This window comes from Bactrocera tryoni, chromosome 2 (genome assembly GCF_016617805.1).
Source record: "Bactrocera tryoni isolate S06 chromosome 2, CSIRO_BtryS06_freeze2, whole genome shotgun sequence".
NCBI lineage: Eukaryota > Metazoa > Arthropoda > Insecta > Diptera > Tephritidae > Bactrocera > Bactrocera tryoni.
This window is the reverse complement of record NC_052500.1, coordinates 42,290,542-42,314,464: the sequence shown is the minus strand read 5'-3', so window position 1 is coordinate 42,314,464 and position 23,923 is coordinate 42,290,542. Positions and strand designations below refer to the sequence as shown.

General features: G+C 37.5%; 1 protein-coding gene and 1 pseudogene across 1 annotated transcript in view; one reads left to right on the top strand and one right to left on the bottom strand.

The window, feature by feature from the left end:
- Positions 1 to 304: 304 nt before the first annotated feature.
- On the bottom strand, positions 305 to 1,062 carry LOC120769635 (annotated as a pseudogene).
- A 1,499-nt stretch (positions 1,063 to 2,561) lies between these two features.
- Positions 2,562 to 23,923, top strand: part of LOC120768125 (homeotic protein caudal) — a 124,580-nt gene continuing 103,218 nt past the window's right edge. Inside the window, exon 1 of the mRNA XM_040094678.1 lies at positions 2,562 to 3,371. Coding sequence (XP_039950612.1) covers positions 2,759 to 3,371 — 613 coding nt within the window. The 5' untranslated portion in view covers positions 2,562 to 2,758. The remainder of the gene's footprint in view (positions 3,372 to 23,923) is intronic.

Below are 23,923 nucleotides of genomic sequence, written 5' to 3'. Positions count from 1 at the left end.
TATTTTTGATTTTGGTTCTTTAATTTTGGGTTAGGTACATTTGTTTATCATTTCATTTTCGTATTCTTCGAAAGTTAATATCACAACAAAACTTATAACATAAAAACTTCATTTAAAACATAAAAAACACATAATTATAAAAATAAATTCATAACAAAAGTGAACTAAAAATGTAGTGCATTGTAAAATTATTTATATTTTAGCCTAAGCTCTTCCATTGCCAACCTCTCCCGCTTTTGTAATTTCATTTTTTCAATTTCTAATTTGTCAATAATTTCTCTTTTTTTAATTCTATTTCTTTTTCTTTTAACTCTAATTCTTTTTCTTTGATTGACATTTCCCTTTCCCTTGCTGCAACATCCATCTTAAGCTTTTGCTTCCTTATTTCTGCGATCTCGCCATGAACCTGCAAAATATCTGACAAGGCAGTTTTGGAATATATTCCTTTATGCCTTCGAGTGCACACATTGTCGTTTAACGCAGGACTTTGTAATTCTTCAGCTTCAACTGAACTGCCCGCTTCAACTACACATTCTGCTCCCGATGGACTTGTAGAATCGCTTTCTAACAGCGTCACCAAACTGTCTTCCACTACTGCAGAACAATTTAATCTGCTGCCGAAAATATCGTCCAACTCTTCATAGAAAAAACACATTTTTCTTAAAGTATCTAATAGAATAAAATAATGGTCGCAATTAAAACAAAAAGAGATTTCCTTAAAAGAATTTACTTTTTATTGTGTCGCCTTCCATACTTCCTGCGCCTGTCGACCCTTCCCACTCCTTTGCTTTGTTATAATTAGTGCGCATATTGCGTACTTTTGCGCGCACTACTTTCCATCCTACCGTCAGCTGCGTGTCTTCGATGAAACGACCATAAAAGCTTTGAGCCGTTGGTTTCTTTAAAAAAAAAATTATTTGACTTTGTTTTGTTTTTTTTAAATTAAAATGACAAACCTCGAAACTTCTAGTTTCCATTAGGAACTCCACAAGCGCTTTTTCTTCTGCCGCATTCCACTTATGTACCGGGTTGAAACGGCGGCGTTTTGGTTTGCAATGCAATAAAATCATTTGCAACTACATAAACATCAAAATATTTTCATATTTCGCTTTTATTCAACTTAATTTACCTGAACATCGTGGTTTCCTTCCATATTAATAACGAAATTTATTAAATTTATTAATTACAAACACTTAACCGCCAATAATAAGAAAGTAAACAAATACAGCTGATATAATAGCGAACTCAAGAAATATACCACGCAGTGTTGTATCAGTCATATTTTAATTTTGCATGTGAAACAAGAACAGTGTTGGTATGACAGTCATAAAAAAATATGACTAAGTGTTTCGTTCATCTTTATTTGTTAAATAAGTCCATTTTTTATTTGTTGTAAAAAATGTAATTTTATATAACGCTGATCTCAATTTTAGATTAGGAGAGTTTATGTTTATCTGCGTTCAATTTTAATGTTCTAATGTGTTTAAACTAAACCGGCGTAGTATAGGTATGTACATACATATGTACATTCCATTTACAGCATACATGCATTTTATATGACTATGTATGCTTTTATTATTAATAATTTTTTATTATTTATTGATATAATTATTGATTTATTCATATAAAATTTTAAAAGCTATTATCAAATCGATATGTACACATACATATATAATACATATACATATCTATATATGTACATACTTAAATATGTACATATGTACATACATATATGCATATCAAGGGCGGAAGTATTATTTTATCTAGATATAAATACTTTTAAGATTGAAATTATAATTTATTACATACATTTTGTAGGAAAATAAAAAATGTATATAAAATAGAAACTTGATAGGTCTAAAATGTTTTTTCGGCTCTTTATGTTTATCATCTCTCAGGTACATATAAGCATTACGTATTTATTTGTGTGTAGGTAAATATTTAATTATTGATAGCAATTGGCGAAACAATTTGTCCGTTTTCACTATTATGTAACGCCTGTTTTGGAATTGATCGCAAGCGATTCTATTCACCATGCAGTGGACCTAATTGTGAACACATAATATGTTATTTATAGCCTCAAATTCTCTCCAATAGCAAAAGCAATTGTATGAGGGTGTGGTTTACAACAGCCAATCAAGTTTTACCTAACGCGAACGACAAGGATAGCTAAACTTGAAATGCTGACAGCTCCCAAGTAGAAGTAAAAGTTTTGGTAGAAAAGAAGCATTGTAGGTGTTTTAACCTCTGTGTATCTACATTGTCTTTAATCTCATTGGTGGCATTTAAATGAATGGTAGATGTTAGTGGAATTAAAAATGGCACCTGTAGTTTTAAAGCAGTCAACGGAATATATGGGCTACTTTCTATTATAATAAACAGTTAATTTTGTTAAAGATTCGAAGAACTTGGCGTATGCACGTTTTTAGTGCTCTTTACATTTTTTTTTATAATTTAATCAAATTAATTAATTATTAACTGATCTTTACATTAAATATTTACAAATTACAATGTACCTTGTGTTTTATTTATATAGAAGTGTTCTCACATTGAATGGTGATTAAAATAATTATACTTCTAATAAGTTCTTCTTGTAAGTGCTAGTGTATAAATAATGTTGCATACATGGATTTGAAAGTTGCCTAAATATACACACGTAGGTGTAATAAAAAAAAGCATATGATAAAAAATTTATTTAAACTATATCCGGTTTATTGTGTAAATATTTGAAAGTATTTTTTGCAAAACAAGTAGCAAAATGGTTTCATACTACAATCCAATGACTTATTCCCAGAAACATAATCCAACTACTTTGAATTATCCGCCTGCACAACCATGGCAGTGGACGGCAAATTATTCTACGTCAGCAAATCATCAACTACTGAACGAAATGGAATCATCACATAACCATCATCAAGTATACTATAATACACATCATATGTTTCATCCAACTGGTGGTTCTACCGCAGAGTGGCATTCTCCATTATCGACAACTGACAACTTATTACAAAGTACAAATGTGCAACAACTTATTAATGAATCAAATGATGGCACTGTGATAGGCAACAGTGCTAGTTCTTGTCGAAGTACTAATTCTAGTGGTCCGTCTACAGTTGAGCTTGTTGGAATAAATGAATCTAGACGTAATGATCTTCATATCACCGATGGGGTGCCATCTCCCACTTTAGTAACATCGGGGAGTAATGCAACCAGTCCCGATGTTTCCTTATCAACGAATTCAGTTCAAAATTCTTCAAATAATACTGTAACTGGTATAGTAAATTCCGCTTATAATAACCATACATCTCCTGTAAAGACACAGTATTACGAATGGATGAAAAAACCTTCGTATCCCACTCAACCGGCTCCTGGTGAGTATTTGACTCATAAAAATACATTTCATTTGAAATAACCTATGACCAATACATGCAATCTAATTAATTTATTGTGGAATTCATTTATAACAAATTTATATATTTAGCTTATCAATCACATTTTGCTATTGTTGTCGGAGCAAAGGTTTATTATTTCCCAATATTTTTGTTGTATACTCTCACAATATGTTGCTACAGGGTATAAAAGTTTAGTTCAGCTAATGGTTGTTTGTATCACCAAAAATTTGTACTGTTTGTCCGTTCGTCCGCCTTTGAAAGCTGCAACCCGAATAAAAATTAAAATATCTTGATACACGTATTTCTTGGTACTAGAATTTTGCTATTACAGACGAGAGGATTCGGAAGTTTGCCAATCCCACATATTAAGGTACAAAACAGTAATTTGATACAAAAAAACGTATGTATTCCCGCTTCTAGTAGGTTTAATGTTAACATTATACACTATAGCAATTCCTAAAAGTTTGAAATATTTCCAGATGTCGCTTAATAATAAATATGAATAACGAAAATTTCCCATGTGGCTGCATTTTAAACTGCAAAAATCCTCTTTTCTTTTTCAAAGATTTAGGTAGATGACATCTTTCCCTATAAATAATTAATGTACCTACATGTACCATATTATTATTAGTGTTTCGAATATACATACCATAGAATAAAGCACAGTAATGAAACCGTTGGTCTATGATAAGATACAAAATATGATAGGAATGCAATCACTACTTTGCTTAATAGTAAATGTTTAATTCATGTGCAAGATTTTTTGTTTTAAATATTTCGTGACATTAAAATCTTACGAATTGCAGAAGAATAAATAGTGTGGCATCCAAATTTTTCATACTCCTTCCTTATTAAGCAGTTATTGTTTTAATTTATATCCCCTTTAAATTTCTCTTATAATATTTATTTTATGAATTTAAAGGTTATTTCGGCACAGCGATTTTTAAATACTGTTTTTATTCGAAACTTACTACTTCTTCATTAATTCAATTAATTGTACCTATAATTTATATCCATAACATAATAAGTAAATTAGAGAGTCCGTTAATGCACACTTCCTTTAATATTCAGAACTTTTACTATAATTTCAATGACTCAAAATACTGAATATGATACTAAAATTACGCGATCACTATGTTACTGCTTTATACATAAGTAAATTCTTTGACAAAAGGTTTTCACACACAGATGGCAAAGCAGAGATATGGCGAATAAAAAACATCTTATTTGTTGACATTAAGCGCAATCTTTATAATACAAGTATTACATTTGAAAACATGTTCGCTATGAATTTTGTAGGTGAGATAGTTAGATTTCACGTAATAAGTTCCAGTACTCAAAACTTAGACTAAGTTTCCGAAAGATTGAGTTTAAATTGACAACTGAAATAGCATATTTGTTCATTGTGGATAAGGGTTTTACTATTCTAACTGAAACGGTAATATCTGTGAGCCTATAGATTTATTGTCTTACTGCTTGGCTCGGCTCTTATGCTAAGAAGATCTTAAGCTTTGACTTTATTGTGAATATGAAGATTAAAATTAGTCTTAATAAGTTTTAACTGTAGATGTCTCTCCATACTTCGATATCTTGTACCGCATTACAGTTCTGTAACAAGATTTTTGGGTTTTGTTTCCCTAACAACATTTTGTAGACGTACAATACTAAGCTCCTCGAACGACAGGTTTTATCAGAATTTTCCTAAGTTATTGCTCACACGGATGAACGTACAAACCTCAACCTGGCCATATATTTATGTAATATATAAATATGTAACTAGTAATATATTCGAAAAGTTGTAGGTGTTACAAAAAACATTTATCGACTAGACAGATGGCGGCTTTAAATCCTATTAACTGCATTAATTAGAATTAATTCAGGAGTTACTACAGCTAACTCCGTTGTTAAATGCAAACACAACTCTCAAAATTGTAGAGGGTTAGTGGCATTTTCATTGGCAACATTGTAAAAAATTTACAACTTTAGTCCATAGTTAATGTAAAATAAACACTGACATTAGTTGAAATTGTAAAAAAGAAAAGAAATAAAAATTAGGTAACTTTACTAATTAGTGTAGTTACCTTAAATCAAAATTATTATATTTATTTTAATTTAAGATTGCGTTAAGAACGAAGCGAAGAAATACTTTCCACGATGAAATAGAGCTGTTTAAAATTTCTTAAAATCTCAATCAGACGTTTACTAACTCACTTTGCTGCTGTCTTTCACCTATAAAATTTGGATATTAAAGTGCGTAGTAAATCGAGATTAATTCTGCCGTCTGTAAAGGCTATTTGGTGAACAAAATCATAGGTGTTGGTAAATGCTTGTAGTTGTCAGCTATAAAAATGCAAGTTACTTTCGCAAAGAGCGAAACAGAAACGGAAAACTAGTAGAAATTAGCAAAACAAAAAAGAAACAAAGTGTTGAAAAAAATCAATAGAAAACTATTAAAAAGAAGAAAACCAAATGCGTCAGACACAAAAGTTATTACCCTTTAATATACATGTTTCAAGAGTATAAAAATTAAGAATTCAGGACAATTCACAGGACTCGACTTCTGCATTATTTCTGAAGTTTCGCATCAGTTGTTAATGCTTTTTAAAGGGTCGAAGCTATCAAACAATAAAGACTTATTAGGTATTTATATATAGAGCTTCTACGACCTTTTTGGTATTTAAATGCAAAACTAATCGATATACACATGATATTGAGTTATATACATATGCCAAAATGGTATATCTTCTTCCTTTTTGCTGCTTGGCGCCAGTTGGAGATTCCAAGCCAGGTCCTTCTCCACCAGGCATTTAATTCGCTAAACTATGCCAATGTCGTCGAATATCTCATACAGCTCATCGTTCGATCTGATGCGATATTTCCCGTTGCCAATGCACAAAGGACCATAAATCTTCCGCACAATCTTTCTCTCGAAAATGTGTAACGTCGACTTCTCAGATGTTGTTATCGTCCATACCTCTGCACCATATAGCGGTACAGGAATAACGTGTGACTTATAGAGTTTGGTTTTTGTTCGTCGAGAGAGGACTTTACTTCTCAATTGCCTACTTAGTCCGAAGTAGCACCTGTGGGCAAGTGATATTCAGCGTTGGTTTTCGAGGCTAACGTTGTTGTTGGTGTTGGTTCGAAGATAGATGGAATTATCTACGACTTCGAAGTTATGACTGCTAACAGTGATGTGAGTGCCTAGTCGCGTGTGCAACGCTGTTTGTTTGATGACAGGAGATATTTCGCCTTGCCCTCGTTCACTACCAGAACTATTTGCTTCGCTTTCTTATCCATTCTGGAGAAAGCAGAACTAACGGCGCGGTTGTTGAGACCAATAAAATCAATATCATAGGCATATGCCAGCGGTTGTACACTCTCTGCAGCTCCAATTATTTTCTCCAAGAGTAGATTGAAAAAGTCGCACGAAAAGGAGTCGCCTGGTCTGAAACCTGGTTTGGTAACGAACGACTCGAAGAGGTTCTTCCCTATCCTGACGGAGCTTTTGGTATTGCTCAACATTAGTTTACACAGCCGTATTAGTTTTGCAGGGATACCTAATTTGGACATCGCGGCATAAAGGCAGCTCTTTTCGTGTTGTCAAGAGCAGGTTTGAAATCTTTTCCAAGATTTGAGGCATGGTGAATACCTGGTCAGTTGTGGATTTTCCAAGCCACACTTCAAACTTTCACACATCTCGATAGAACCTAATGTGCTTTAACTATTCAACAATTTAAAATAGAAAGTATAATTAGGAAAAGAGAATGAACCGATATACATATAGCTTATTATAGATTAAGTAAAAATATTAGATTTATAATGTTTATTTTTAAATATGTGTAATACTTAAAATAATTTAAGATGACATATTTTCTTAAAGATAATGTTGTTTAGCCTTGATAATGAACCAAATTGGTGCATACTTCGGCGTTGTCTTATACTCTTACTGTAGCAATTTGAGACTCTCTTACTTTTTCTCATGCCCAATATATTACATTGCGCTTTTTCATTGAGCTTATATGGCATTTATACCACTTTTATGATAAATATGTGATTTGTATTAGTAAGATTGACTTTTAGGCTAAACGTATTAAGCCCTTAAACGTTTCGGCCATTGATCAGTAACATATCGCACAGTTACTGTTGGTATTGACGACTCTGTTTGCTCAGGTGCATACGATTATAGGCTATTAGTTATATGGGGTCTAGTTTTCACTCGATTTTATGAATTTTAGGCACGAGGATGCACGGTTATTAGAAAACACGCTCCCTCAATTTCATTAAGATAACTCACATATTTGCCGATAGAAGCGGTATAAAATTAACGGGAAGTTCGAAAATCATTCATTAGCTTTATGGGGCCAGATTGCTCAAATTATCGCGAATAGGAGCTCCTCAGGGGGTGTATTTTTACCTCTCCTGTGGTCACTCGTAGCAAATCAGCTCCTGAGTAAATTTTAAGAAAATGCACCCAAACTGATAGCCTATGGAGATACATCGCAATAGCGTTATGAATAATCATACACCAATGGATAACATCGGTTAACCTAGAGCCAAATGCTGATAAAACAGATACGGTACTTTTACAATGAGGTAAAAGATCCTGCCTTGAAAAACCCCGAGGATCAATGGGGATGAGTCAACCACTACTACCAGTTATTTTGGATAGAAAACTGACGTGGAATCTCAATGTGGAAGAAAGGCCAGTGGTGCCTTCTGTGCATGTAAGAAAATGTTGCGGTCAACGTATAGGCCCCACAAGTTCTTATGCACTGGTGTTAGACAAGAGTAGTCAAGCCAATCTTACTTTACGGTGCTTTGGTATGGTACACCGATTTTATTAAAATCTCATACAGGAAATCGTCGGAGCGAATACTACGGCTCGTTGCTCTTTGCATAACAAGAAGAGGAATTAGATATCAAGTTTCTTCTAAACTTCCCAAAAACCGTTGACGTCCTGAGCGACGTAAACTTCAGCTCGTGTTAATAAAAAACTTCCATCTGGCGTTACAAAGGACTTATAGGCGATAAAGTCAATATATCCTAACCTTACTTAACCTCTATGGGGCTAAAAGAATTATTGATCCGATTCAACCCATTACAGCATACTTTTATCAGAAGGCGACTCTTTCCGAATTGCAATAATATAACTCACAGAGTGTCCGATAAATTAGTAACAGGCATAGTTTTGTCCGAATATTTTAAAATTGTGTTGTATGAGAAGTAGGCGTCGTTTGATTGCATCTATTGTTCGAGATATGTGATTTCACCTCAATGTGGCCGGTACCACGCCCATTTTTAATTATTGATTTATCGCACTTTTAGTAGTATTTAACAAACATGTTATATGGCGCGAGCTTATAATCCGGTTTCATCTATTTTCACAGGGTAGGTAGGTCAGCCGAAAGGATATGCCTCCAATGAATTTGGTGAATATAGCTTGAATAGCTTATGAGATATGTACATTAAACTTATTAAAGAGTGGGGCCACGACAAATTTAAAAACTATTTCAATCATAAACTCGTTGTATTTAATAACAGCGTTGTACCTTATTATGTAGTTTAGTTATGGCACTTTATTGGTTTTCGATTAAGATCGTCTTGTGGGCGAAACAGTTTTCCGATTAAGCCTGTCTACGAACTCGTCCTTACATTTTGACCAGGACCCTAGTACCAAGTTGCATTAAAATATCTAAATTTTACTCAAGTTATAGTTTGCATGTAAGGATAGACGGAAGGACAGACAGGATTTCAACTCGTCTCATTATCCTATTAATTTATAGCTATATACATATATAACCCTATATCAACTCGTTTACTTTTAGATGATACAAACAATCGTTAGAAGAACAAAACTATGTAGCAAAATTTAGCAAGAGTATAAAAATAGAAAAATATAAGAACTCTTCTTCTTCTTAATTGGCGGAGATACCGCTTACGCGATTATAGCAGAGTTAAAAACAGCGCGCCAGTCGTTTCTTCCTTTCGCTACGTGGCGCCAATTTGATATTCCAAGCGAAGCCAGGTCCTTCTCTACTTGGTCCTTCCAACGGAGTGGAGGTCTTTCTCTTCCTCTGCTTCTCCTGGCGGGTACTGCGTCGAATACTTTCAGAGCTGGAGTGTTTTCGTCCATCCGGACAACATGACCTAGCCAGCGTAGCCGCAGTCTTTTAATTCGCTGAACTATGCCAATGTCGTCGTATATCTCGTACAGCTCATCGTTCCATCGAATGCGATATGCGCCATGGCCAACGCGCAAAGGACCATAAATCTTTGGCAGAACTTTTCTCTCGAAAACTCGCAACGTCGACTCTTCCGTTGTTGACATCGTCCAAGCCTCTGCACCATATAGCAAGACGTGAGTTATGAGTGACTTATAGAGTTTTGCTTTTGTTTGTCGAGAGAGGACTTTGCTTCTCAATTGCCTACTCAGTCCGAAGTAGCACCTATTGGCAAGAGCTGGACCCTCTTATTGAAGATAGTACCTTCTCTATTGAGTTCTGCAGCTCGAACTATTTTCTTCAGAAGCAGGTTGAAAAAGTCGCACGATAGGGAATCGCCTTGTCTGAAACCTCGTTTGGTATCGAACGGCTCGGAGAGGTCCTTCCCGATTCTGACGGAGCTTTTGGTGTTGCTCAACGTCAGCTTACACAGCCGTATTAGTTTTGCGGGGATACCAAATTCAGACATCGCGGCATAAAGGCAGCTCCTTTTCGTGCTGTCGAAAGCAGCTTCGAAATCGACGAAGAGGTGGTGTGTGTCGATTCTCCTTTCACGGGTCCTTTCCAAAGGGTCGATTGTTGATTTGCCAGGTCTAAAGCCACACTGATAAGGTTCAATCAGTTTGTTGACGGTGGGCTTTAATCTTTCACACAATACGCTCGATAGATCCTTATACGCGATGTTTAGGAGACTTATATCACGGTAGTTGGCGCAGATTGTGGGATCCCTCTTTTTGTGGATTGGGCAGTGCACACTTAAATTCCAATCGTTATGCTTTCGTACGACCATATTTTACAAAGAAGCTGAAGCATGCTCCTTATCAGTTTTTCGCCGCCGTGTTTGAATAGCTTGGCCGGCAATCCATCGGCTCTGCCGCTTTGTTGTTCTTCAGGCGGGTAATTGCTATTCGAACTTCCTCATGGTCGGGCAATGGAACGTCTGCTCCATCGTCATGGATTGGGGAGTCGGGTTCGCCTTCTCCTGGTGTTGTGCGTTCACTGCCATTCAGCAGGCTGGAGAAGTGTTCCCTCCATAATTTAAGTATGCTCTAGGCATCGGTCACTAGATCACCTTTGGGGGTTCTACATGAGTATGCTCCGGCCTTGAAACCTTCTGTAAGCCGCCGCATTTTTTCGGAGAATTTTCGAGCATTACCCCTGTCGGCCAGTTTATCAAGATTTTCGTACTCACGCATTTCAGCCTCTTTCTTTTTCTGTCTGCAAATTCGTCTCGCTTCCCTCTTCAACTCTCGGTATCTATCCCATCCCGCACGTGTTGTGATCGTTCGTAACGTTGCGAGGTAGGCAGCCTGTTTTCACTCCGCTGCGACACGGCACTCCTCGTCGTACCAGTTGTTCTTTTGCATTTTCCGAAAACCAATGGTTTCGGTTGCAGCTGTACGTAAGGAGTTTGAAATTCCGTCGCACAGTTTCCTTGTACCGAGTTGTTGACGAGCGCTCTCAGAGAGCTGGAGTGCCAGCCGAGTAGAAAATCGTTCTGCTGTCTGTTGTGATTGCAGCTTCTCGACGTCGAACCTCAGAGGCGTGTGCGAATCTTGGCTGCAACAAGATAGTGGTCAGAGTCGATGTTAGGACCTCGGAGCGCACGCACATCTAAAACTCTGGATACGTGTCTTCCGTCTATCACAACATGATCGATCTGGTTGGTAGTTTTTCGATATGAAGACAGCCAGGTAGCTTGATGAATCTTCTTATGCTGGAATCTAGTACTACAGATAACCATATTTCGGGCCCCGGCGAAGTCGATCAACCTCAACAAATTTGGGGATGTTTCCTCGTGGAGGATGAATTTACCGACCGTAGTGCCAAAGATACCTTCTTTGCCCACCCTGGCGTTAAAGTCGCCAACCACGATTTTGACATCGTCATAAGTGCGCTCCAAGCACTCATAAAAGGCATCTTTGGTCACATCGTCCTTCTCTTCCGTCGGGGCGTGGGGGCAAATCCGCGATATGTTGAAGAACCTCGCTTTGATGCGGATTGTGGCTAGACGTTCATTCACCGCAGTCGATGATAGTACTCGGCGACGGAGTCTCTCTCCCACCACGAATCCCTAACCAAATATGCGCTCCTTTATATGTCCACTGTAGTAAATGACACAAGGACGTACTCGTCTCTGTACTTGTCCCGTCCATCGCATTTCTTGGAAGGCGGTGATGTCAGCCTTTATTTTTATGAGGACATCAACGAGCTGGGCAGCGACACCTTCCCGATCAAGGGACCGGAATGTCCGCATGCCCTCAATTCGTGGACCCTATTTCGTTTGCCATGGTCGTCACCAAAAAGGGGGTCTCTCATCCGAGGCTGTTGTTGCTTTTTCATTGGAGTGTTTTTTTTACCTGGCGGGTCCCAAACCCAGCGTACAACCCTATGCAGGGGATGTTTCGCCTTCTTTCTTTAGCTCGCCTTCAAACGGATGTTCTTAGGCTACACAGAGGATACTTGGTCAAAGACCGGAAGTAGTGAGCTGCTTGAGCCATATGTAAAAGAATCGTTCCTGGCCACTCGCAAGTGAATGGCGATCAGAGAACTTTCCTCACTTGCGTGAACTTCTACACATAACTCCATCCTTCTATAAGAACACAAATATTTATTTGATTACAAAAATTTAAAATGAAATACTTAAAGAATTTACCAAATGAAAAATTATAAAAATCTGTAACAAGAATGCTCCTAAGTTTGATTTGCAGAAAATCTTATAGCTATTATATAAATTAGTTATTGCTTACGGGGGTCTTTTGCCTGTGCTATCATGACAAATACCAATTTTTTTTTTGTTTTCAGGCGTTATTTGTTTTCATTCATATACCAAACCAGTTGAAATAAAGTTTTAGGGTTGAAACTTTTTGTTCGTTTTACTTGTTTTCATGACTAAACGATATATTCGTCCAGAATTCTCTCGCGCCAGTCGTTTCTTCTTTTCGCTACATGGCGCCAATTGGATATTCCAAGCGAATCCAGGTCCTTCTCTACTTGGTCCTTCCAGCGGAGTGGAGGTCTTCCTCTTCCTCTGCTTCCCCCGGCGGGTACTGCGTCGAATACTTTCAGAGCTGGAGTATTTTCGTCCGTCCGGACAACATGACCTAGCCAGCGTAGCCGCTGTCTTTTAAGTCGCTGAACTATGTCAATGTCGTCGTATAACTCGTACAGCTCATCGTTCCATCGAATGCGATATTCGCCGTGGCCAACGCGCAAAGGACCATAAATCTTTGGCAGAACCTTTCTATCGAAAACTCGTAACGTCGACTCATCGGTTGCTGTCATCGTCCAAGCCTCTGCACCACATAGCAGAACGGGAATAATGAGGGACTTTAAGAGTTTAGGTTTCAGTTCGTAGAGAGAGGACTTGATTCTCAATCGCCTACTTAGTCCGAAGTAGCATCTGTTGGCAAGAGTTTACTGCGTTCGATTTCCATGCTGACATTGTTCGTGGTGTTGATTCTGGTTCTCAGATAGACGAAATTATCTACGACTTTATGACTGTCAACAGTGACGTCCGAGCCAAATCGCTAGAGCGACGACTGTTTCTTTGATGACAGGAGATAGTCCGTTTTGCTCTCACTCACCACCAGACCCACTTTCTTTGCTTCCTTATCCAGTCTGGAGAAAGCAGAACTAAAGGCGCGGGTGTTGAGGCCAATGATGTCAATATAATCGGCATACGCCAGCAGCTGTACACTCCTATAAAAGATTGTACCTGCTCGATTAACACTAGAACTACCACACTTTTGTCGAAGCTATTTCTACCAAAACCAGTCAAAATGACTGGTCTTTAAAAAATACGTAATAGTAAAGTTTATATAATAGTTTATTTATTTGTTACAAGATTGGTTGCTTACAAAAGGAATTTTGTGATGAATGTTCTTACATTTCATCACTTAAACAATAATAAGAATGATAAGTATAATAAAGAAAATATGATTCGGTTTAAAAAAATTAAAATAAATTCTCATATTAAATTTAAGTTAATTTTATACATAGTATAAGGTAAATTATTTGGTATATTTATAATTTGTCACATTTCCTACAAACATAGATTTTCTTTTGAGTGCCTTTTCCCTATACAAAATTTTTACAGATATTGCAAATGATGCTAGTTTTATTATTATTACAGTACCCAATTTGACACCATTTGCGTGAACAAGGTAAGGTCTTTGAAGTTGTAGGTACAATAGTTTCTCTTTATTCCATTCCTGGTTTAACATTTTTCTCGGTATTTTCAATGGCAAGTTCATCTGCTAATTGAAAAAGAAAATCTTTTCTGGATATCTTTTCACCTGTTGTTTCTCTATATAAGATCCAGGCATTTATGCCCGCTAAGTCTAAAATATTAAAAAATACTTGGAGTGGTCATCTTCTTGATCCTGATTTTACGCTATATTTCTTTGCCATTTGGTCTGTATTATCTACGCCAAACTTAGTTTTATTATAAAACTCAACTGTTTCAGGTAATAGCTTGTTACTTTTATGAACTCTGACGTATTTATGTTTCGAACTCAACATAAAAACTTTGTTTCGGCTTACTTTTGTAAGGACGCACCCACTTGATTTATACAGTAATGAAGAAAATCGAACCATAGTGTACTTCTTTGTTTTACAAATTTTAGGCATTTCCCTTTTGTTTCCGCGTATAGTGCCAACCAATGTTGTTTTTTTTGGCTAGCAATTTAGATGCCAGCGGTAAGCTTGTGAAAAAGTTGTCGGTTGTTATATTTCTTCCCTTCATAGTGAATGGTTCGATAAGTTGTAGCACAAGAGATTCACTTAGAGGCTGTGATCTTACTCCTGTCTCATCTTTTCCTAAATAAGGAAACCCATTCACAATATACTTAGTTTGAACATCAGATGCTAGCCAAAATTTTATCCCAAACTTGTCGGGTTTATTCGGCAAATATTGGGTGAATCTGCATCTGGCTTTTGTTGACAAGAGTTGTTCGTCTATTGTAATATTTTGTCCTGGTTTGTAGCATTGCATACAATTTTTGATGAATCTATCCCATACTGCTGATACTAAAGCAAATTTATCGTTTTGAAGACGTTGACTTCTCTCACTTTTTTATCAAAGCGAATAAACCTCAATATTTCCGTAAAACCATTTCTACTCATGGTGTTTGCAAAGAGGTTTGGTCCCCATTAATCGTTCCATAGATATGAAACTTTTAAATTTTTTGTTTCATATGCTCCCCGTCCATATGAAACTCCAATGAAAGCTTTCAATTTTGTTGCTGGTAGGTTCCATTTTTTACCCAAAACTCGAGATGCTTCTAATTCCGTGCAAGCTCTTATATGTTCAAGCATACGATCGCCGATTACTAAAAAAATGCGCTACTTACTTGACCTTTCATAATATTTTTTTTGCTTATCCTGTTTGACCGGATACTTCTTTGAAGATATTATGAAGTGCTAATCTTCCAGGATAAGACCCTTCTTGTATTTTTTCCCAATAAGTTCCGTCCGCAGCAATTTCGTTTTGATTATCTTGTCGTATGCTTTCATTTTCATCTTCAGAACTAGAACGCACTTGCATACATCTTCTTTTACGAGAATTCAAAATATTCACTGTCACTTTCTGAGGAAAAGGAAAAGTTTCAAAACCTCATTGTCACTATTTTCACTCTCAAAAATTTCTTCTTGGGTACCGCATACTTCATTTTAAATTTCTAGATCACAGTCATAGAGTTCAACATCTTCAATATCAAAGAATTCCGTTGCTATATCGTTCAGATTTTCCAAAATTTCAGATATTTTCAAACGTTTTGTCATTTAGGGCTTATAAAACTAAAATCACAAATAATGCTTACATAAAGATTATATATGTAATAATTTTCCTCACCTTATACTAATTAAAAACAAGAAAAAACGTTAACTTCGGCTGCACCGAAGCTAAAATACCCTTCACAGGTGCATTTCTTTTAGTAACTATGTGTTCAGTTTGTATGGAAGCTATATGCTATAGTAATCCGATCTGAACCATTTCTTCGGAGATTACATCGTTGCCTTAGAAAATAATCTGTACCAATTTAGTGAAGATACATACATTGTCAAATGTGAAAGTTTTCCATACAAGAACTTGATTCCGATCGTTCAGTTTGTATGGTAGCTATATGCTATAGTTAACCGATCTGAAAAATTTTTTCGGAGATTACATTGTTGTCTTAGAAAATAATCTGTACCAAATTTAGTGAAGATACATTATCAAATGTGAAAGTTTTCCTTACAAGAACTTGATTCCGATCGTTCAAATTGTATGGTGGCTATATGCTATAGTTAACCGATCTGAACAATTTATTCAGAGATTACATTGTTGCCTTAGAAAATAATCTGTACCAAATTTGGTGAAGATACATTGTCAAATGTGAAAGTTTTCCGTACAAGAACTAGATTCCGATCGTTCAGTTTATATGGCAGTATATGTTATAGTGGTCCGATATCAGCCGTTCCGACAAACGAGTAGCTTCTTGAAGAGAAAATGACATTTGCAAAATTTCAAAAGGATATCTTAAAAACTGAGGGACTAGTTCGTATATATACAGACGGACGGACGGACAGACAGACCGACGGACATGGTTAAATCGACTCAGCTCAACATACTGATCATTTATATATATACTTTATAGGGTCTCCGACGATTCTTTCTGGGTGTTACAAACATCGTGACAAACTTAATATACCCTGTTTAGGGTATAAAAATGCCGTTTATTATAAATTATAAGAACATATAACTATTCTATTATCATAAAACATTCAATGTCTCCACATCTAAATCAACGACTAAATATGTATATTTTCGAAAATGTTGGCATGAATGCATTAGGTTTTGCATTAGAATTACGACCGATCAAGGTTTTTCCTGATAATTATCATAACCATACTGAATGACACAAAATTCTAAGAAGTTCTAAAAAGTTCTAAGAGACACTTTGTAGTTATGCAAAACGAGCAATCTTGTTGATTCGTGATCGGTAAGCAAATCGCAGCATGATTTTACATTTCAACTGGAAGCAGTCATTTTGACTGGTGCTGGTATAAGTACTCATGATACGAAATTATTTTGTATTCGTTGAATAAGAGAAAAAATCTATTTATAATACTATTTCTTAAGTTATCGCTGGAAAAGTCGGAAATTGTTGAGAGAAAAAAAATGTAACATGAAAGTGAAATTTTAAAACAAAACTACCACACCAGTCAAAATGACGTCGATTCTCCTTTCACGGGTTCTTTCCAAAGGGTCGATTGTTGATTTGCCAGGTCTAAAGCCACACTGATAAGGTTCAATCAGTTTGTTGACGGTGGGCCTTAATACGCTCGATAGATCCTTATACGCGTTATATAGTTGGCGCAGATTGTGGGATCCCTCTTTTTGTGGATTGGGCAGTGCACACTTAAATTCCAATCGTTATGCTTTCGTACGACCATATTTTACAAAGAAGCTGAAGCATGCTCCTTATCAGTTTTTCGCCGCCGTGTTTGAATAGCTTGGCCGGAAATCCATCGGCCCTGCCACTTTATTGTTTTTCAGACTGGTAACTGCTATTCCAACTTCTTCATGGTCGGGCAATGGAACGTCTGCTCCATCGTCATCGATTGGGGAACCGGGATCGCCTTCCTCTGGCGTTGTACGTTCACTGCCATCCAGCTGGCTGGAGAAGTGTTCTCTCCATAATCTAAGTACGCTCTGGGCATCGGTGACTAGATCACCTTTGGGGGTTCTACAAGAATATGTTCCGGTCTTGAAACCTTCTGTAAGCCGCCGCATTTTTTCGTAGAATTTTCGTGCATTACCCCAGCTTATCAAGCTCTTCATACTCACGCATTTCAGCCTCTTTCTGTTTCTGTCTGCAAGTACGTCTCGCTTCCCTTTTCAAACTCTCGGTATCTATCCCATCCCGCACGTGTTGTGGTCGATCGTAATGTTGCGAGGTAGGAAGTCTGTTTTCTCTCCGCTGCGAGACGGCACTTCTCGTCGTACCAGCTGTTCGTTTGCATTTGTGATTGCAGGTGCTCGACGTCGAACCTTCCTTGTATTTGTTGACGTTCGTTCTTTGCTCCTCATAGGCGTGTGCGAATCTTGGCTGCAACAAGGTAGTGGTTCGAGTCGAAGTTAGACCTCGGAGCGTACGCACGTCTAGAACACTGGAAACGTGTCTTCCGTCAATCACAGCATGATCGATCTGGTTGCTGGTATATCGATCCGGAGACAGTCAGGTAGCTTGATAAATTTTTCTACGCTGGAATCTAGTACTACAGATAACCATATTTTGCTCTTAGAAGACATCTTTGGTCACATCGTCCTTCTCTTCCGTCGGGACGTGGGCGCAAATCAGTGATATGTTGAAGAACCTCACTTTGATGCGGATTGTGGCTAGATGTTCATCCACCGAAGTGAATGATAGTAGTCTGTCATTGGGGGCGCTTTTTACCCTGTGAAGGGGGTGTTTCGCCTTCTCACTTTAGCTCGCCTTCAAACGGATGTTTTTAGGCTACCCACAGGATACTTGGTCAAAGACCGGAAATAGTGAGCTGTTTGAGCCATATGTAAAATAATCGTTTCTGAGCATTCCCAACGCCTTCATGATCAGAGAGAAAGGCAACGGACATCAAGTTTTCGCTAATAGTAACAGATTGGCTTTCATATTCGGTCCACAGATTGATTATGTTCCGCAGCCGTCCGTCCAAATCGGTGCCATGAAATGGGCCGATGAACCGAATGGTATGTGCTGTGCTTCTGGAAAAGTCAATCTCCTCCATATGCAAGAGCGGCCACATGCAATCTAAAATTTATTGACAAATAATCACATATGTACGTTCTATGCATTTTTTTAAAAACATAAGTACCTAGGTACAATAACCATTTCAAAATACGTCGACTGGCGCAAAGGAAATAAAGGAAAATAATTTTATGCCTACTTTTAAAATCGCAGATCAGATAGCGTTACGGTCAAACATAGATACAATGCTTTAATTAACGAACTACAAGCCGCACTGAATAGCAACAATATATTCATAAGAAGTTTTAAACAAAATTTAGATCGCAACTCTTCGGATAATTAAAAGTAAATTTTTCACTCCCACCGGCCATCACAAACACCACACCCGGGTAGATATAATGCTCCAGCTATAAACGAGGTAGCTTTCCTCTTGGATGAGGAAGAAAAAGGCCCAGAGATATAATGCTGCATGGTAGAGACGGCCCACTCAAAGGGGTATCTGAGTTACACCGATCATATGATCCTCTACAGCAGGGGTTCCCAAACTTATTTTGTCTACCGCCCACTTTGAGAATAAATATTTTTTTAGCGCCCCCATTTTTTCACTTATTTAAAAACCACTATAACTTCAAATTAATTATTCTAGCCTATATATGTATATTAACAGAGAATTCTAAACGAAACTTTTACTATAACCAGCAATTTGAAACCTAAGCGCAGTAGGTAACATACAACGGCGCTTAGGTCTCAAGTTAACTCTTACGGGCTCCACCTGCCAATAAAAATGATTATTGAAACGCAACTTTATAGTATTAAAACAGAGAATATTTTATTAAAAATAAAACTAAAATAATCCATCCATATATAAAAACTAATGTGAAGGATGAATCTGATGCTGTTTAATAATTTTGTTAATATCAGGTTCCAATTTACTCAAGAACAGTCGCAAGTCGCCACGTTCGGTAACAAGCAAATGATTTCTATTTTTAGTAAGCAGTGTTGTCACAGCACTAAATCCACGTTCACACAATTATGATGATGGGAATTTTATCAAGAATCGTTGAACGATTGAACACAATCCAGGGTACAATTGCGAGATTGTTTTTTGTAGCCAAAATTCTTGGTAACAATTTTTAAACTTGATTTTTATTTCCTCGTCTGTTGTCAATTCTATAAATTCTTCTTCCAGCTGAGGTGACATTGCTGTGTTGACATTTTAAAACGGATCCAACACCCATTCTGGTATTTCAATGTTCAAAATGTCCTGGTATCGTTCGGTGAAGTCAATGTGGAGGTTTTCCAAATGTTGGCAGTAGGCAAACAATTCGTCGTTACTGCATGATACTGATAAATTCGGAAAATTATGAAACTCACGTCTGCCCAGATTGTTTTTGTGTAGAAGCAGTTTGGCTGTGAAAGCAGCAACGACGTTTTTTGTTTTAATTAAATTTAGTTTATCGCCTTGCAGTTGGAGATTCATGTCGTTGAACAATTTATACAGGTCTGTCATGTAAGCTATATCATTCTTTGATGTTATGAGCTTGTCTTGAAATTCTGTATCTTTAATTTCCAAGAACTCTAAAACAGAGTCAAACAGGTTGTAGAATCGAGTCAGACAATTGCCTCTTGATAGCCAACGAACTTCAGTACGAGTATGAAACAGCAAAAGGTTGAAATCCTTGTCATTAGTAACACAAAGCTAATGAAATAATCTATCATTCAAAGAGCTGTTGCGGATTTTATTGACTGCTTTGATGACATATTGCGGTGATTGAAATAGTTTTTCACTTAAGTTTCTAGCAACTTAATGTTGTCTATGAATAACGCAATGTACACCAAGGATATCTGGAATTTTATTTTTTAAGTACGCTATGAAGCCTTTATGGCACCCTGTCACAGCTGGAGCGCCACCGTAGCAACTGAAATAATATTTTTCAAAGGAATTTCTTTCTCATCGCAAAACTTTTCCAATATATTGAATATGGTTTCGCCTTTTGTATCGGTCTCTAAATTTCTATCAAATAATAGTTCTTCACATATTTTCTCATCTTTAATAAAACTCACGTAAGACAACAACAATGCTTCATTAGTTGGTAAAGTGGACTCATCCAGCTGAATTGAAAATTGACTTGATCTCAAGTGATCGTACAATGATTCTTCAATGTTTTCAGCCATTTCATCAATTTTTCGGATAATATCTGCGGCCGGTTTATGAAGCACAGTAGTTATTACTTCATTTATTGCTGGCAATATTAACTCTTCTCCGATGTTATGTGGTTTGCTTTTTTGAGCGATTAACAAAGAGATATTGTACGAAGCTCGAAGTCCGTCGTCATCTTGCTTAGCAGCCGCCGAAAATAGTTTTGCTACACTTGGCTGAGTATTATGCTTCTTCTCCAGGTCTTTAAAATATGCTACATTCTTGTCTCTCTTATCTGGATGCTTTTTATTCAAATGATCTTGCAGTCTTGAAGGCTTCATTGCTTCATTCGAAAATGTTTTTAGACATAGAAGACACAAAGGCGAGGATGGGTTTGTGGGATTTTCAATGAATCCGAATTTAATGTATTCCGCACAGTATTGCCGTCAATTCTTTTCTACCTCCGACATTGTTTTGCTTTGAGAAATACGTTTAACTTCGCGAGTAGTGTAAAGGAGGCGTAAGTAATGCTCAACTATTGCGCGCAAAACCACAAATGAATATAAAATAAATATTACATTGTTTATATAGGAATGCTTAAGCACAATTATTATATAGTAGTCCAAAAATATGAATTCTTATTTTTCCCAGAAATACATTTGTAAGAAAGGATAAAGATCCTTTTTTTATTTTCCACATAAAAGATTTAAGGAGTTCAAAAGCTCAAAACGTGCGTTACATCAGCTACCTACCCGACGCCATTTCGCAAGTGATAAAATAAATTATTCAAGAGCTCAAAGCATTCGCTACATCAGCTCGAACCTACCTACCCTACACCTTTGCGCAAATGATTATATTAAGATAGCAAATGCCCACATACAGATTTAGCAAATTCCCAAGATGCGAACCTATGCAAGTGCCAATTTTCCAAATTCATCTGGATGAAATCGATGAAGTGTCCCACGAAGAAATACAACAGGCGGTGAAACGAATTAAGAGTGGCAAAGCACCCGGCCCGGACGGAATACCCAACTTCGTAACTAAGCGTATCATTCAAAGAAAGCCAACATTGTTCCAAAACGCATACACAAGCTGCTTGAAGGAAGGGATCTTTCCCAAATGTTGGAAGCGTCAACACCTCGTTCTTCTGCCCAAAGGTGATAAACCTCCAGAAGAACCCTCGTCATATCGGCCCTTATGTATGCTTGATACGGCTGGAAAAGTTTTCGAAACAATTATTTGTAAGCGGCTAGAGAAATATACTGAAGGAGACTCTGGGTTGAACCCAATGCAGTTCGGTTTCCGGAAAGGACGTAGCACAGTGGATGCGATAAATGCGGTTACCAAAATAGCGGGAAAAGCACTGGAAGGGAGCAGATGGCGTTGGGGTGACAAACAGTACTGTGTTGTCATTACACTGGATATAAAAAACGCCTTCAACTCAGCGAACTGAAATCTAATTATTAGAGCTCTGGCAGAGTTAAAGGTCCCGGACTACCTTATCCGAATTGTGGCAAGTTACTTTGAAAACAGAGTATTATTTTACGAGACAGAATATGGACCTGAAACATACAAAGTAACAGGCGGCGTTCCGCAAGGGTCAGTCTTCGGCCCTGTACTCTGGAACGTGATGTACAACGGAATCCTGAGAGTCGCGGTGCCTGAGGCGGTAAAAATAGTAGGATACGCGGACGACATTGCGGTCGTAGTAGTAGCGAAAACGCTAGACGAAGCGAGAAACAAGTGTACTGAAAGCATTAACAATATTAAAAAATGGCTCGAGACAGCTGGCTTACAGCTAGCTGCACTCAAAACAGAGGTGGTTTTAATGAGCAGCCGAAAAACAGTGGAATCAATGGAGTTATGTATTGATGGGCACACCATAAAGTCAAGCCCACATCTCAAATATCTTGGAGTAATCCTAGATCACAGACTCTCATTCAAGCAGCACCTAATGGCCACACACATCAAAGCGGCGAGATCTGTGTCGGCAATAGCAAGAATAATGCCCGCGAGGCCCCAAACAACTAGTCAGAAAGTTGCTGACAAGCGTCAGTAGCTCCATCATTCTGTACGCGGCGCCAATTTGGATATCTGCTATTAGACATAGCTCGTATATGAGAGGAGTTGCTTCGGTACACAGACTGGCGTCACTGAGAACTTGCTGTGCATTCAGAACAGTATCGGATGATGAAATCCATGTTATATCGGGAAGACTCCCCTTAGACATAGCAGCTGAGCGTTGCTCATCAGTCCGAGATATGAGGGCTAACATATCACCCAACCAATATAGACAAGAACTGATAAAAATCGACGAGAAATGCCTCCGGAAATGGCAGGAGAGATGGAACAACTCAACGAAGGGAAGGTGGACCCACTCTCTGATACCCAATATTAGAGAATGGGTTACGCGGGATCATGGGGAGGTGAACTACTACCTTACGCACTTTCTATCTGGCCACGGCTGCTTCAGAAGCTATTTGCATAAATTCAAGCATGTGGAATCTCCTCTCTGCCTGCACTGCGAAAATTATATTGAAACAGCAGACCACGTTCTGGTGGAATGTGTCCGCTTCCAAAAGGAAAGGCAAATACTTTGCGATAAACTAGGAAAGCCCCTACCCATACGTTCAAGGGACGTAGTAAGTTTTATGCTAACTTCCCATCTAGCATGGGATATTGTATGTGGGATAATAGCGTATATTATGAAAAGGGTTCGAGAAGACGAAATCGCTGTAAGACCGAGAGTGCAGTCCCGAGATGCTGCAAACCTATGACACCATAAGAACATAAATATAAAGGAGCTGTTATATACATAAACAATACAACAACAAACCAAGATTTAGCAATACGTTTGACAGTTAGTATTCTATAAATTCTATCCTGTCGAGATGCCCCGTTATGAAACGGAGCGACCGATTGACATGATTTTCATTGTTTCTATATTCAATAAAATAGGACAGATATATGAACTACTCGGAGAGAAATATAGAACCGAGTTTGAGCAATCTTCTAATTCATATTAGTTGATGTTCACAAGTTGTTGTTGAGAGTCGAGAGCTCATGTAGTCGTTGTCTAAGAGAACTCCTAGCTAAATAAAATTACAAATAACCCCCAGGGGGCGTTATCGCCCACTTTGGGAAACACTGCTCTACAGTATCCCTTAATGTTTGTAATAGGAGAAGACAGTTATTATTTGACCATTCCTCAGCAAGGTACAGCGCGTAACAAAACAGAGACGTGCATGCAATTTTGTGCATTTAGGTAGATGGTTAGAGCTAATTGTTTCTATTCATTACATTACACATTATGTCAAATGAGCGTTTTTTCTGTGCAAAATTAATAACGATTACAAAATTATGCTATTCAAACCAAAACCTGTAAGTATTTCAGAAGCAGGAGTAACTGTATTATAAAAAGTGGAAATTAACCCTCTA